At 27.2% G+C, this 14,088-nt stretch overlaps 1 protein-coding gene across 3 annotated transcripts in view; it reads left to right on the top strand.

The window, feature by feature from the left end:
* The window catches only part of LOC107439479 (DNA polymerase kappa), a 16,120-nt gene extending 2,032 nt beyond the window's left edge, over positions 1 to 14,088 (top strand). The window contains exons 2-10 of one of the 3 annotated variants that reach the window (XM_016052107.3): positions 195 to 406; positions 1,666 to 1,818; positions 2,718 to 3,162; positions 3,480 to 3,604; positions 4,761 to 4,927; positions 6,026 to 6,155; positions 8,229 to 8,400; positions 10,128 to 10,560; positions 13,954 to 14,088. In XM_016052107.3, the coding sequence (XP_015907593.1) occupies positions 195 to 406; positions 1,666 to 1,818; positions 2,718 to 3,162; positions 3,480 to 3,604; positions 4,761 to 4,927; positions 6,026 to 6,155; positions 8,229 to 8,400; positions 10,128 to 10,560; positions 13,954 to 14,038 (1,922 nt within the window). In that variant the 3' untranslated portion in view covers positions 14,039 to 14,088. The remainder of the gene's footprint in view (positions 1 to 194; positions 407 to 1,665; positions 1,819 to 2,717; positions 3,163 to 3,479; positions 3,605 to 4,760; positions 4,928 to 6,025; positions 6,156 to 8,228; positions 8,401 to 10,127; positions 10,561 to 13,953) is intronic. The other 2 variants (XM_087151677.1, XM_043052373.2) reach the window with 2 other exon arrangements.

Raw genomic sequence — 14,088 nt, 5'->3', positions numbered from 1 at the left:
TTATCCGGAATATTGATGGTCCCGATCGTTCCGGATAATCGGTTCCCTACTGTAGCTTCCTATTGCTCAAAGTGCAGGCAATTATTGAATGCATAACAAGTTGTTCATTGAACTTGATCTGTACTATTCCATAGTAATTGTAGAAAACAATTCTCTCTTTTCTTTTAATATTTAAATTATGAAAATTTTTTCAGGAATAAAAACTATGCAACTAAATGACCAGAAAGCTGGTATGCAAGGTTTGGATAAGGAAATGATTAATAAGATTATATATGAAGCATCGAAGGGAACACCCTATTTTACTTTTCAAGAAAAAAGACAAAAATCAATTGATTCTAAGGTGACTGAAATGAATTTAACTTTGGAAAGAGCCACTGCTCAAGAAAGAAAGACTTCGCTTCAAAAGGTGATTTTTTTGTCACATTTTCGACCATCATACAATGTTACATTTTCTGTTTTTAGTTTAGAAATATTGTTTCTTATTTCCCTGCGTAATATAAGTAAAAAAATCAAATTTTCTTTTTTTTTAAAAAAAAAAGAATTTATTAAAATTTAAAGTAAGTTTAAAATGTTAAAGTAAATAGTTTACAAATTTAAATTAAGTGCTTGAAATAAATGTATTTCATAATATTTTGTTATGCTATTTGTTGAATTTTATTTTAAAACCCAATTTAGTTAAATTTCATAAATTTTAAATATTTTTTTGTGGTTATTTTGGATTTCTTCCAAAAGAATGTCTAATCTTGCCTAGATTGTAAGAGTATTGTATTATTTCTTATTTTCCTTATGTCATGTGAAATTATAAAAATTGCTTTGAAAGGGTTGAAAAAATCTAAAATTATTAGTAAGTCAGGAGTATGAAGAAGAAATATTTTTTAAAGTAGTATAATGTTGCGTGATATTCCATGAGATATGATTTCTAGATTTGATAATTTTTTGCAATGTTATATTAAGAAGTGGTTCCGGATTTACAAAAATGTCCCAATTATATTTGTATTTGGCAATTTTTTTTTTAAAATCATCTTAAATTATACCAAACCCAGCTCTGTTGCAATGGTGAGTCCAAACATTTTTGTGTAAGGTCTTGTTTTGGAAAAATTATGAAATATCCTACTCAAAATTGTGTGAATTTCTGAAAAATGAGGTCCTGTTTTTGTAAAGAACTAGTAATCTGTGTAGATTATTTCGGAAAAGTCCTATTTGGGCAAATGTTTGAAAAATCTAGTCATTATTTTTGAATCTAAAATTGTCATAGAATCAAATTCTTTCTGCCACTGTTAATTCATTAATATCGAAAATAAGATTTCTGTGAAACAACGCAAGAATCATAGCCTCAGAGGAGTTTTTTTAAAATTATGAATTAAAAATGTTATCAGCTCTTCTTTTTAAACCAAATATACTGGGAAGAGGCTATTTTTAAGGTAACTTATTTTGTGAAAGAGCTAGTTTTTTTTAAAGTTTTTTTTTATAAAATTTTGGGTGATGATTCTGTTTACTAGCAAATATTGTGAAGGATCCATTTACAGACTCAAATTTTTCCTAAAACTTCCCCTGTAGTGTAAAAAGTATCATGAAAAATATATCTATTATTCGAAAAAAAAAAAACTGTTTTAAAATTCAAGCTGATTAAACCATTTATTAAATTGCTTAGTGTACTCATTTCAGATGACCAAACTTGCCTCAATGTTTGAAATTGAGAGAGACCTCTCACATTCTATTGTTCATATTGACATGGATGCATTCTATGCTGCTGTTGAAATGGAAGACGATCCATCTCTAAGAGAAAAACCTATGGCAGTTGGTACTTCCTCTATGTTGGTAAAAAATTTGTCTCCTCATTTACTATTATTATCTAACTTTTTTATACTTATTTGAAAGCGTTCGAAGCATTTAAATTCTAAACTTATTGATCTTATTTTAGCGAATACTCCAATCAAGTTTTCATTACATGAAAATTTTTGTCACAAATTAAGACCATGCTTAACGCTAGAAAACTGGGTCATTTACCATGGCAACCAAAAATGAGTTTATTCATGAATTTATTCAAGCTTATTGAGTCTAGCAATTTTCACTATTTTGTATTTTTAAAATTTTTATATTGTTACAATATTATTCAATTGTAGTTGATACACAACATGTTTTTATGTTTGATATTTTATAGTTGTTATTGCAATCGGAGTTACTTTCTTCTTTTCGGAAAAACTTTATAATTACCACAAGGCATTTTGTAACAACTTTTAGAAATCATTATAATGTACTTTGAAAAAATACCAAAATTATAACATTAAAATTTCAAAGTATCGAAATCAAGGTGTCAAGAGAGAAAAATCTTTTAGCAAATAAATTTTTATTAAAAAAAAATTTTCTTAACCAAAGCATATATTCTAAGGATTTTTGAATAAATTAGAGATATAATTAATTTAGAAACAGTGGAAAAAAATAATTCTATTAAAGAAGAATTCAAATCGATTTTTATATTGAAAATATACTTATCTTTTGAGACAAATCGATGCTCCTCTTATTACAGAGTGAAAATTTAGTAATATCCTTAGTGTAAAAAGTCACATTTTATAAAATTTACTTCAATGCAGCCAAAAAAGTAAGTTTTTTTTCCTTGCTGGTCTTTTCTGGAAAAAAACTTTTTAAGTTTGACTTTTTTGAAATAAATTTGCTTTTACATTTCAATTTGTTTTACTTTTCCTACTTTTATTTTACAGTCTACATCAAATTACCTGGCAAGAAAATTTGGAGTTCGGGCTGCTATGCCAGGCTTTATTGCTAAAAAACTTTGCCCTAAGCTCATCATTGTACCATGCAACTTTGAAAAGTACCGAAAAGTGAGCAAAATGGTCAGAAATGTAATTAAAAACTATGACCCAGACTATAGCTCTTCTGGTTTAGATGAATTTTACCTGGATTTAACTGAATATATTAAACTTGAGCATAAAAGGCAACAACATAAGAACTTTTGCATCACAAATAGTCAGTGCAGCTCTGTCTCTAAAGAAGAAGATAATGGTGATGAAGAAACTGATTCGTATAAAGAATGCTTGACTTGTTCTCAGTCGATGAATGTTCAAGAACGAGACCAGCAATCTTACGATATTGTGAATGAGATAAGGAGGAAAATTCAAGAAGCTACAAATTTAACTGCTAGTGCTGGTAGGACTCTTTAATAAGAATAATTTTTCAACTTGATATTATTTATTCATCCTAATAACTTTGAAGTGTGTTTATTATTGATATTAGGAATATAAAATCTGAATAAATTGAAAAAGTCTAAAAATGCAAAAGTCAACTCTTTATGGTTATGTGTTGTACTTCGTTGTTTCATGAAATGTGTTATCTCAATGCTCACATAAAGACGTTAAATGTAAATGATGTTAAGTTCATCATTTACTTTTGATTTTTGCACATTTGCTTTGTTTTTGCAAGCCTATTGTGTTCATAAAAAATATGTAATGCATATTATTTCACAGGAATTGCCCCTAACACAATGCTTGCAAAAGTATGTTCGGATCAGAATAAACCAAACGGGCAGTATCAAATACCATCTACACTTGAAGCTGTGCAAAGTTTTATATCTACATTACCAGTCAAAAAGGTATGTCTTTATATCTTTATAAAAAATTAAGTTATAGTTTTAGAATAAATATTATTTTTATTGAATTATAATTTTAGATGTGATGCCATATGAAAAATCAGTAGTTTGTTGCTATTCCTGGCAAGTACTTTTAACATTAGTTTAGTAAAAAAAAAAAAAGTTCAAATGCAACTAATTTTTCAAATCTGATTGGTAAAAATATACGTGGGTTCAATGGATGTAATGAGAATACCACTGTGGCCAAGCATTAATAAGAATTATGTATAACTAATAATTAAACTAGTCATTGTAAATAATAGCTAATTTATCAGTTTGACCCCTCTTTCAAATGTTAATATACACTCATGAAACATTTATAATAAGTCCATCTCATCCTCATCTAAAGTATAAATTGGGAAAATTTTCGGAAATAAATACTTTCGGATTTAATACTATTTTTTATGTTTAAGAGGAAAGTCTTATGAATATTTGCTATCATCTCAAAAAGTATTTTCTCCTGAGTATTTTGAGCTTTGAATCTTTATGAAGATGACATCATAGTAAATATAAGCTTTATAAAGATGACATCATAGTGAATGGGGAATAAATTTTCCCCATTTTCTGCGTCATGAATTTTTCTAAATATTTATTTATAAGAACACTTACTTTTACCTGTCAGCTGGTTTGTGGATGGTTTATGATATTACAGTCTATAGCTTAAAATTGGGAAAGAACTTTGGGATGGGAATTGAACTTTGATTTGTATGTGCATAGATATCAGGATACATCATAATATTCTATAATGTAACTAGATGCTATATGCAAATAACAATGAGTTTTTACTGATATTGATGCATATGACTTTTAATTTCTCTTGTTTTTTAGATTTTATTTGTATTTTCTATCCACCAATATTATTTTTTAGAATTGCTCATTTGGATAATTGAGGAAAATTCAGGCAATTTTTTTTTCCAGATACTATATTTATAAATATAAACCCTTGTAACGTAAAAAATATCTGGTAATTGTCTAAACTTTTTTTTCAAATATTTCTCATTCTGATGTAAAATAAATGGCTGTGGATTATTCATGTGTATTTCAAAGCTAAAAAATTGCAAATATTTTTATTAAAAATTTTCTTGCCATCTACTTTTGTTTTAAACAATATTTTTAATAGGTTTCCGGCATTGGACCAGTTCAAGGACAAATTTTGAATGCTTTAGGTATTTTTACCTGCGTTGATTTGTGGACTAATCGTGACATTGTAGGCTTATTATTTTCTCCCTCTACAATTGATTTTTATATAAGAGTTGCTATTGGTCTTGGGAGCACCACTGTGAAAAGGTAATCACAATTAGGTAAAATTTGTATGAATGATGTACATGTCCTTAGACTAATTAAAAAATCCAGCTCTTTGTAAGCTGCCAAAATCATTTGTTAGGTTTATTGCAGTGAGCTTTGGACGTGCTTTGCAAAGTGAAGTTCTCAGTCTGCAAAAAGCTGGATTTTCATATTAGCCTAAGGCATAAACATAAACGAGTGACATTTTTTTTACATCTCTTTGTTTCTCTCTTTCATTCTGTGGTTTGATATTGTGTAAGGTGCATTGTATTTATATTCATTGTAAATAGAATAAGTGTCTCAAGGTTTCACGATTTTCCTACTCTCCACACTTCCCCTCTCCATTACCAAGATATCTGCACTAATCTTACTTTTTCCTCACTTCAGTGTGAGTTTCATGCTTAAATGAACTGCTGTAAAGAAGGAGCGAGATTTTACCCTTCTTAGTAACAGAAAGGGGGGAAATGTAGAGGGTGGGAAAATCATGTAACCTTGAAACTCCCATTGTATTTACAAAGAGTAGAGAAAATTATTGTATTGCTGTTTTTGTGATGTTACTTGTGCTTTCATGATGTTATTTCCACTTTATATATCAAAAAAATAATCCTTTCTTTTTTTTTTCTTCCTTATAACCTAGCTCAGTTTTCATCTGTTTGAAAATTTAAGACAAATCTATAATAATAAAATGGCGAGTTTATCTGTGTGTGTCCCTTGAATAACTCCATGTTGTCCTGTCTTATTCCATGTTGTTCTGTTCATAAGTCCTTTTAAACATACCAAATGTGTCTCTAACACATGTTGCTGCTGCAGCATTCTGGAAAAAATATTGTGCATCTCTTGCAGTAGTATTGATTGCACATATATAATATGGGTGGAAATATACTTTATATAAATTGATTTTGAAATTTTTTTACTGTCTTTTTATATTTTGTACAATTTGAAATCTACTTCCAGCAATGCTGCATAGCTTTTACAAACTTGTGTTCTTATGAGATTTTTAATTATTTTTGTATGTTTGCCTTATTGCTCCCTCTTAAAACACCCTGCATGTTAAATAATGGCAGATGCTCTCACTGACTTGAACTATGTTTCTTATTTTAGTGATTATGTAAGGAAGAGTATTGGGACAGAGCATACATTTAGAGAGATGAGTCATCGTGACGAATTACTTGAAAAATGCCAAGAAATATGTGAAGAAGTGGTTGAAGATATGGTTCATCGTAATATGTTGGTATTGTAAAACTTGATTATATTTTACTTGCTTTTATTTTTTCCCCTTTTAAAAAGTTGAAAGAATATTTTTTAATGCACAATTTCTGATAAATTATTAAATTTTACTAATCTTAATTTTACCCTTGAAAGTGATAGTAGTTTTTCTTGTTTATGGTGCATTCCGTATTATTTTACTTGTTGTGAATGTTTTTTTTTTTAAAAAATATTGGAATAATGCAGTAGAATACATTTAATTTTTTTTTGTTGTATTTTTCATAGCGAAAAAATTTTAATATTTCACAATGCTATTGAAATATCCTGTGTGTAACACAAATTGCATAACCAGTCATCATTACTGGCATTCGATGTGATATGATGATATTGTAATAAAACCTTTTGTTTCTACAGAAAAGTTTTTATGATCCCAGAGCTCTTGAGAGGAAAGTTGCAAATACTATGCAAGTTGGTCTAATATGTTTTGAAAGAAGTAGAGACCCACAAAATATGATTTTAATTGTTTTTAATTTACCACCATGGACCTTTTGACAGCTTTTAAGTTATATTTGCATGGCCAGTTTTATAAATTGTGCGACCTGTAATCATGGTTTCCTCTAATATAATGATAGAGTAATCAAAGCTGATTTTAGCTGAACAAATTCTATGTTGCCAGAGTTCAAACTCATAAGAGAATAGTTGAAAATACTATGCAAGATATTTTGAAAGAAATCAATATCAAGGAACTATGATTTAAGTTGTCTTCAATTTAATACCATGCACATTTGGACCGCTTTAAAGTTATATTTCTGTGAGAATATTAAGTTATGTATAAATGTAATGACTGTCCTTAACTCTGTAAATGATGTTTTTTTGCCTAGCTGTACATTATAGAAACTCAGTGGTAGTTGCAAGAGACCAATTAGCAGGTGGGTTGTGTTCATTATAGTATCAGGTTCAGCTATTAAGATTAATAAGCTCATATTAGAAACTTAGGTTGCACGGACATGTGCTACAAGAGACTGGTTTATGAGATTCCCTGCATTTACAAATTGATACTTACAGTTACAAAAGCTGTTTAAAAAATTTAAATTGTATGCACTTAAACTATACATGCTTTAAAAGTTATAGTTTTTATGAAGCAATAAGAAATACTTGATAGATGTTTAACAAATTTTTATTTTAAACCCTTTCTAAGGCCGTGGTAAGTATATTTACCACCACTATAACTTTGGTATGCCATTCGTTATTAACTTCAGCTTTGATGAAGTGATATTGAATAAAAGTGGTTACAATATGCCTGTTTTTAGGGAATGTAAAATAAGTCATAACATATAATTCCTTTTTCAGTTTGGAGTATTTATAAAATTTATTTTATAAATGTAAAGAAATCAAGACGTTAAGTTTCTTACTTTTTTATAACACCTGTTGGGTAGTAGTAAACATACTTACTACAAAAAATGTTGTTAAAATTCAAATTAAATTTTATCAGCTAATATAAATGAGTTTTTTCATCTAAATTGAAAAAGCATTTTAATGTAACCTTACTAGAAATAAATAGTAACTTACTAGAAATTACATTTCAGTTATCACATTAGACAGATTCTTGATTACTTATGGTTTAATTATCACATGATTTGATTTTTCCCCCAATTACTAGTTTCTGAGAGCTTATCTGTGTTTCACACTCTTTTGTGTGGGTATGTTCTTAAAATAAATGTAGGTTCTATAACAATATGATAGTTTTAGTAACTATTTACTCTTTTTTCCCCTTTAAGTGTTGCATCAGTCATAGTTTCTTGTTCAGGTCTAATTTTTGCTTCTGAATGGCTGAATAAAAAACAATTGATATATTGTGATTCATATGGTGGTATGTGATTCATATGGTGTGATTCATATGGTCTATCATAGATGGAGTGATATACATAATAATTTGTTTCATTGTGTTAAAAATTGCTAAACGCATTATATGAACTACCTCTAACTTATTATTTGTATGCAAGATTATATTTACTATTGCACTGGGTGTCAATTCGAGTTTAGGTATTGAATAAAGTTTTGCTTTTTTTTATTTTAATAAGTATCTTTTTTTATCTAGGGAAAAGTCATAGTTTTGAAGTATAAAACGACTAATTTTGTTTCCCACACAAGGAATCATTCGCTCTCTTTTTACACTTCTGATAAGGATATTATAATGAAAGCTGCCAAAAAGCTACTTGATGCAGAAATTGCTTCAGTTGCACCTAAACCATTACAGTTAAGACTCATGGGTACAGTATCAATTTTTTTAATTTTTTTTTTATCATAGATCTAGTTGGAAGCTCTCTATAAAATAATGCAAATTTTTAAAACCATTTTTATCTTAGATTTAATTTAATATGCAATACGACTATTGTCATTAATCGTTAAATTGAAGTACCGAAACCTGCTATGTAAATACTTTCCTTAAATAATATTCTATGCTTGGTTAAAATGCTAGAAAAAGTTTTTTTATAATCCAGTCTTAAGGTAAAAAGTTTTACTGATTAATTAACAGTTAAAAATTAAAGAATCTAAATTAATCCTCATTTTACTTGGTAAGAATGAAAAAAAGTTTCTCCGTTATCTCACGCTAAAAAGAAGTATATACAAGATATATTTTTTTAACCAAAAAAAAAATTATGTAGTTTTCATCTATAACTGTTGAATGTCACTTAAAGCTTCTGACAAGCATTTATTTTTGCTTCATAAAGAATTTACAAATCATTTGTTCTAAAAAAAGTAGATTAATACATCTATGCATAAACTTTCAGTTTCTTTTAATTTTCTTATAAAGAAAATACTTCTTTGATTATCATTTCTGAATATTTCTGGTCATTTACGTAAAAAATACATTTTTTATTTATGAAGCACAATAAATTTTTTAATTCTTGGTTTTCATTAAAAAATATCTTGAATTTAAATTTAAAAAAATACACATTTTAAGGTTTAAAAGAACTGCTGTTTATTAATAGATGGTTTTAGTATTTTTCATAGTTTCTTAATTTAGCTTACACTTTTTAAAAGTGATAGAGATATTTTGCATCTCTTTCTACCTGATTGATTCATATTACACAAGAATTAATTAATTATTTGCTAGTTAAGGAGTAAGTAATTTGAGCCAGTGTTCTATTGAAGTAAAAATAGAGAACCAGTCAGAAAAGAATGCAAAATCTTTCTAATGATAGCATATTTCTGAATTAAAACTCCTTTTTTTTACCAAGTGCTAATTTCTATAACCCTTTCTGTAAACAATATTTTTGTTTACAATAATTAAGAAATAATTTTAACCTACAAATACTGAAGCATAAAAATGATTGACATCAAAATTATAACATTCAAAGTTTCTTACTTTAGCTTAATAGAGAGATTTTGCATATCTTTGCATATCTTATCTTATTTTGCATATCTTATTGATCCATATTGAACTAGAATGAAGTAATTATACGCTAATTATAGCTCAGGTTAATAGAACTGATGATCTAATAGTCAGAGGATGTTAAAGAAGTTAACAGGGTTAAAAAGGCTACAAAATTTCTCTAATTATAACATGTTTCCAAAATAAAATTTTTTAAGAGCTTACTCTATGACATTCTTGTTAAACAATATATTTTACTTAAAATAAATAAGAAATAATTTATTGTAAATACTATACTAATGCTGAAAAATGATACTAAAAAGTATTTTAAAATTAATATTTTTAAATGTTTGTCTTTTAAATTTATAAACGCAACTACAGATCGTTTTTATAGTTTCTAGTGTATTCTAAACAGTAAAATGTTTGTAAAGACTGAAAATGAATCATTTTCAGGCAATGTTAAATTTATAGATGTAATTACATTTTATCCAATTTTTATACTTTTTAAACCCTTTTTGTACTTATAAATGTTTTCTTACTGGTAATCTCATTTTTTTCTTTTTTTTGAAAATTTATGTGTCTATTTTAATTTCAATTAAAACTTAAATTGTTTGTTTGTAGGCATAAGAATAGCTAATTTGATATTTGAAGGTGAGTTACCAAGTACTGAAAAACATTTAGTGAAAATAAAAGAATTTTTGAAGCCTTGTTGTTCAACTAGTGCTGATACTGAAATAGACTCTGAAATCACAGAAACTGAATCCCTTGGGAATTCTTCAATTTTTGTGAACAATAAATTGAACCCTCCTGTTGAATTAAACAGTGAGCAACAAAAAACACACTCTGACGATTCTATAAATAACAACTGCCCTAGTCCTCCAATAGAGAAAGCAGTGGACTTAAGTCCTCAAAAAGCTACATACACATGTCCTATTTGCAATTTGAATCAAAATGTTAAAGATTTAACTGAATTGAATACACACATAGATAACTGTTTGAACAAAGTTGAAATCAGAAAGATTCTTGCTGAGGAACAAGTTTCTGACAGAAAAAGGTAAACAAGCTTAGCACTATTATTATTTCATAAAAGTGTATTTTATTTTATAATTTCTATATACAGGGTGCAGCAAAAACAGAAATTTTTTAACATAGCTTTATTAAAAATGAATAATTAACAACAAATAACAATAAGAGTATATTAATTAATAAATTTAATCGGTTTTTAAAGTGACTGCCTTTTGCAGCGATGTGGAGGCAAAAAAGCTTATTGGAATTTTCAGCAATGGGCCGCAAGTATTCTACCCTTAATCTATCCATTCCCGCCAAAGTAACTGTTTTAGAGAATCCAAGAACTTTTTTATTTAATGATTGTGAACTGAGCAAATGAATGATTTCACACCATCGTTTTCCATGCTTAAGCGAGTTTAAAATAGCAAATCTTTGGCTTGCATAACTCATCATCAACAAACATCATAACTAACATCAACTAAGATATATATTGTAAAATATTTTATAATTAAATTGGTAAACAAAAAGAAAGGAATGCAAATTAAAAAGAAATTAGTCACCTTCTATTTTATAATGGAATTTTGTTCAAATTTTTTTTTCTGAACCCTGTAAAATCTTCTGTAATTTTCAAATTACAGAAGATTTTTTAGTGGATTAATAATAGAATTATTATAAAAAATTTTTGGTGTGAGAAAAATTTTAGCACATAATTTTATTTTATAACAATTTTGATTGTGTTTATCTTAAAATTGAAGTATTGTGCATGTGAGTTTTATTAAAATCTTTAAGGTATAAAATATGTTATATCTCAAGTTTTACTGAAATTTTTTATGTATAAATTATGTTATATCTCATGTTTAAAATGTTAGTATTTCAAAGATCATATTTCAAGTTAGTATTTTAACTTTTATTGAAATCTTTAAGCTTTAAAATATGTTATTTCTTAAGTTTAAAATTTCAGTTGAATCAATGACTTAAATAATAAAATTCTTAATAATATGAATATTACATAGCTGCCAACCCTTCCGCATTTTGCAGAAGCTTTCTGCATTTTTCTTATTTTAGCTATTTTTTTCCGCTTTTATGCGCAGAAGAGAAGATCTTCCGCATTTTACCCGGCTGCCTGATAGCTAGTATTTTCTTTAAGTCAGACATCGCTACTCTTCTTGTAACAGCCTTAGGCAGGGCCGTAACTAAGTTTTTAGTCAAGAATTAATAAATTAATATTGTACCATCAAGTAACTGGTCAAAAGTTTTTTTAAAAAATATTTCCTTTTTTGTTTTAAAAAAAGGTGAGCATTGCATTTTTATGCTCATATTAAGTGGATTTATAAATAAATAATTAATTAAAATCCGCTTCTTTTATAAATTTATTGGTAATTCGTATGCAGTTTAGGCATTTCTTCTGCATTTTTTTGTCTATCTTCTGCATTTTTGTAACTAGAGGTTGGAAGCTATGATATTCAAATAATAAGGTAAGCTAAACAGTTTACTCTATTATTTAAAAAAAAAATTATAAACATTTATAAATTTAAATAATTTTCAATCAGAAATTTTAAGTTAAAAAAAATTGTGAAATAGTGGGGTATTCTTTACCTTGAAAAATGTGAGGAGCTTAAAAAAATCTAACACACTCCTTACTAATTTGTTTTTAACTGAAAATTGTATTAAAATTTTATTTCTCCTTTCTGCCACGCTTATAATAAAAGAATGTCTTATAGAAAGGTTTCTTTTTAATTTAATTTCAGACTAAGTTCTCTCTTTTTCAGTTATCCTTGTAATATACCACGTACTAGTTTCATATTTTTTTAACTTTAGATATTTGCTTCAAAATTGATCTTTTAAAGTTCTATTAAATAAAAATAGTTACCTTCAATACTTCAGCTTATATATCAGTATTTTATCCTTTTTTTATAGTTTCTTTACCATGCTACTTATATAAGAGGCCGTTTAAATATTGTGTAAGTGCCTAATGGGGGCAGGGTTTTTGTAATTTGTTTATTTTTGCTGACAAGGGTATAAGCTAGGCTTGCATAAGATATTAATATCCCTTATTTTCAAAATTCTTTTTAAAAGCAAAATTGAACATGTTGGTTGAAATGTGCTACATTGGATGGAAAGGCTTTCTAGGTGAACTTGCATCTTATCCTGAATCCAAAGCACCATTAAGTTCTTTAGCACTATTTCACAATTATGGTTTTCAACTTACATGCTTCTTCGTGCACATTCTTCATTATTGTACAGTGAATGTCTACTGGTCTCAGTTCTATGGCAACCTAAAAGATAACCACACATTAACCATGTTTGGACGCATTTGGTTAAAATATTGCTCATAATTCCTTACACATACTTAGGAAATAAATGAATGCCACTTTAATATCGCATGCTTAAATATCTGAGCAAGCACATTATATTGTGCCAATGAGTTTTTAAATCTGAGAACAGATCGTAAATGCATGTTTACGAAAATGAACATGACTCAAAATACTTGTTTACGAAAATGTATACACCCTGAATTGCATTGTCTATCTTCATAAACACGCATTTTGAATTGTGTTCATTTTTGAAAACACGCATTTGAAACTATATTCAGATTTATAAACTCACCGAAGATTGGCAACTTATTAATTTGTGTATATACCCTTCCGCATCGCCCTCAAATAGAAACTTTTTGATTGTGCCCTGTAATTTCCAATGTTATCTGGTAATTTTATTTTCCTCAAATCTATATTTTCAGCTTTTTTCTTATTCCAGTATTTTTATGTATTTAACTGCTTTTTACAGAATAAAATTTTAAAATTCCATATTTTTTTTACCTGTAATCAATCTTATTACAAATTAAAACACTATAATAACACATAATTGTTTTAGTATAATTTATTAATTTGTAATATGGTTATTTAGTATCTTAAAATTTAACTGCATATCTGTGTTTTAAAATGACTAATTCTGAAATCTAATAAACTTATCTTACAATGTAATCCTATGGTAATTCATTTTTTACAGTTTTCATTTTAATTCTTATTTTGTTTAAAAAGAATAACTTTCCTTATTTTACTGAATTTAAAATATTTTAAATGTTTTTTGGATGTTTCACGGATGTTTTTTTTTTTTTTTTTTTTTTGGCACAGAGCTAATTTTCAATAAGATAATAAATAATTCAATAAGATGTATTTAACTATTTTTTCAAGGTTAAAAATAACTTTATTATTGTGGTTAATTAAACTAAAATTATAAGTTAACTAATTTGAAAACCTTCTGGAAATATGTCAAATTGATCTTTTCTTCTTGATTGTTACTCAAAGTAATTTGCTCTAATCTAAATTAAATTAAGAAAGAGTTTCATAGCTTGATATTAATAAGTTTTTTATGTATTTCTTTTTATTTTTGTAAGCTGCACGTTATCATTGATTAAAATTTTTTTTATCATTTGTTATAGGAAGTTGCAGCACAATGATAAACACTGCAAGAAACCAAAAACTTCTCAAAAAACTTCAAGAAGAATAGATGAATATTTTCATTAAAATATTAAACTAAAAAATGTATTTTTCTATACTTCCAAAAAAAAAATAAA

This window comes from Parasteatoda tepidariorum, chromosome 9, assembly GCF_982258835.1.
Source record: "Parasteatoda tepidariorum strain Cologne lab strain chromosome 9, Ptep-v5.0, whole genome shotgun sequence".
NCBI classification, from domain to species: Eukaryota; Metazoa; Arthropoda; class Arachnida; order Araneae; family Theridiidae; genus Parasteatoda; species Parasteatoda tepidariorum.
The sequence above is the reverse complement of the archived record's forward strand: the minus strand, read 5'-3'. Positions and strand labels throughout refer to the sequence as shown.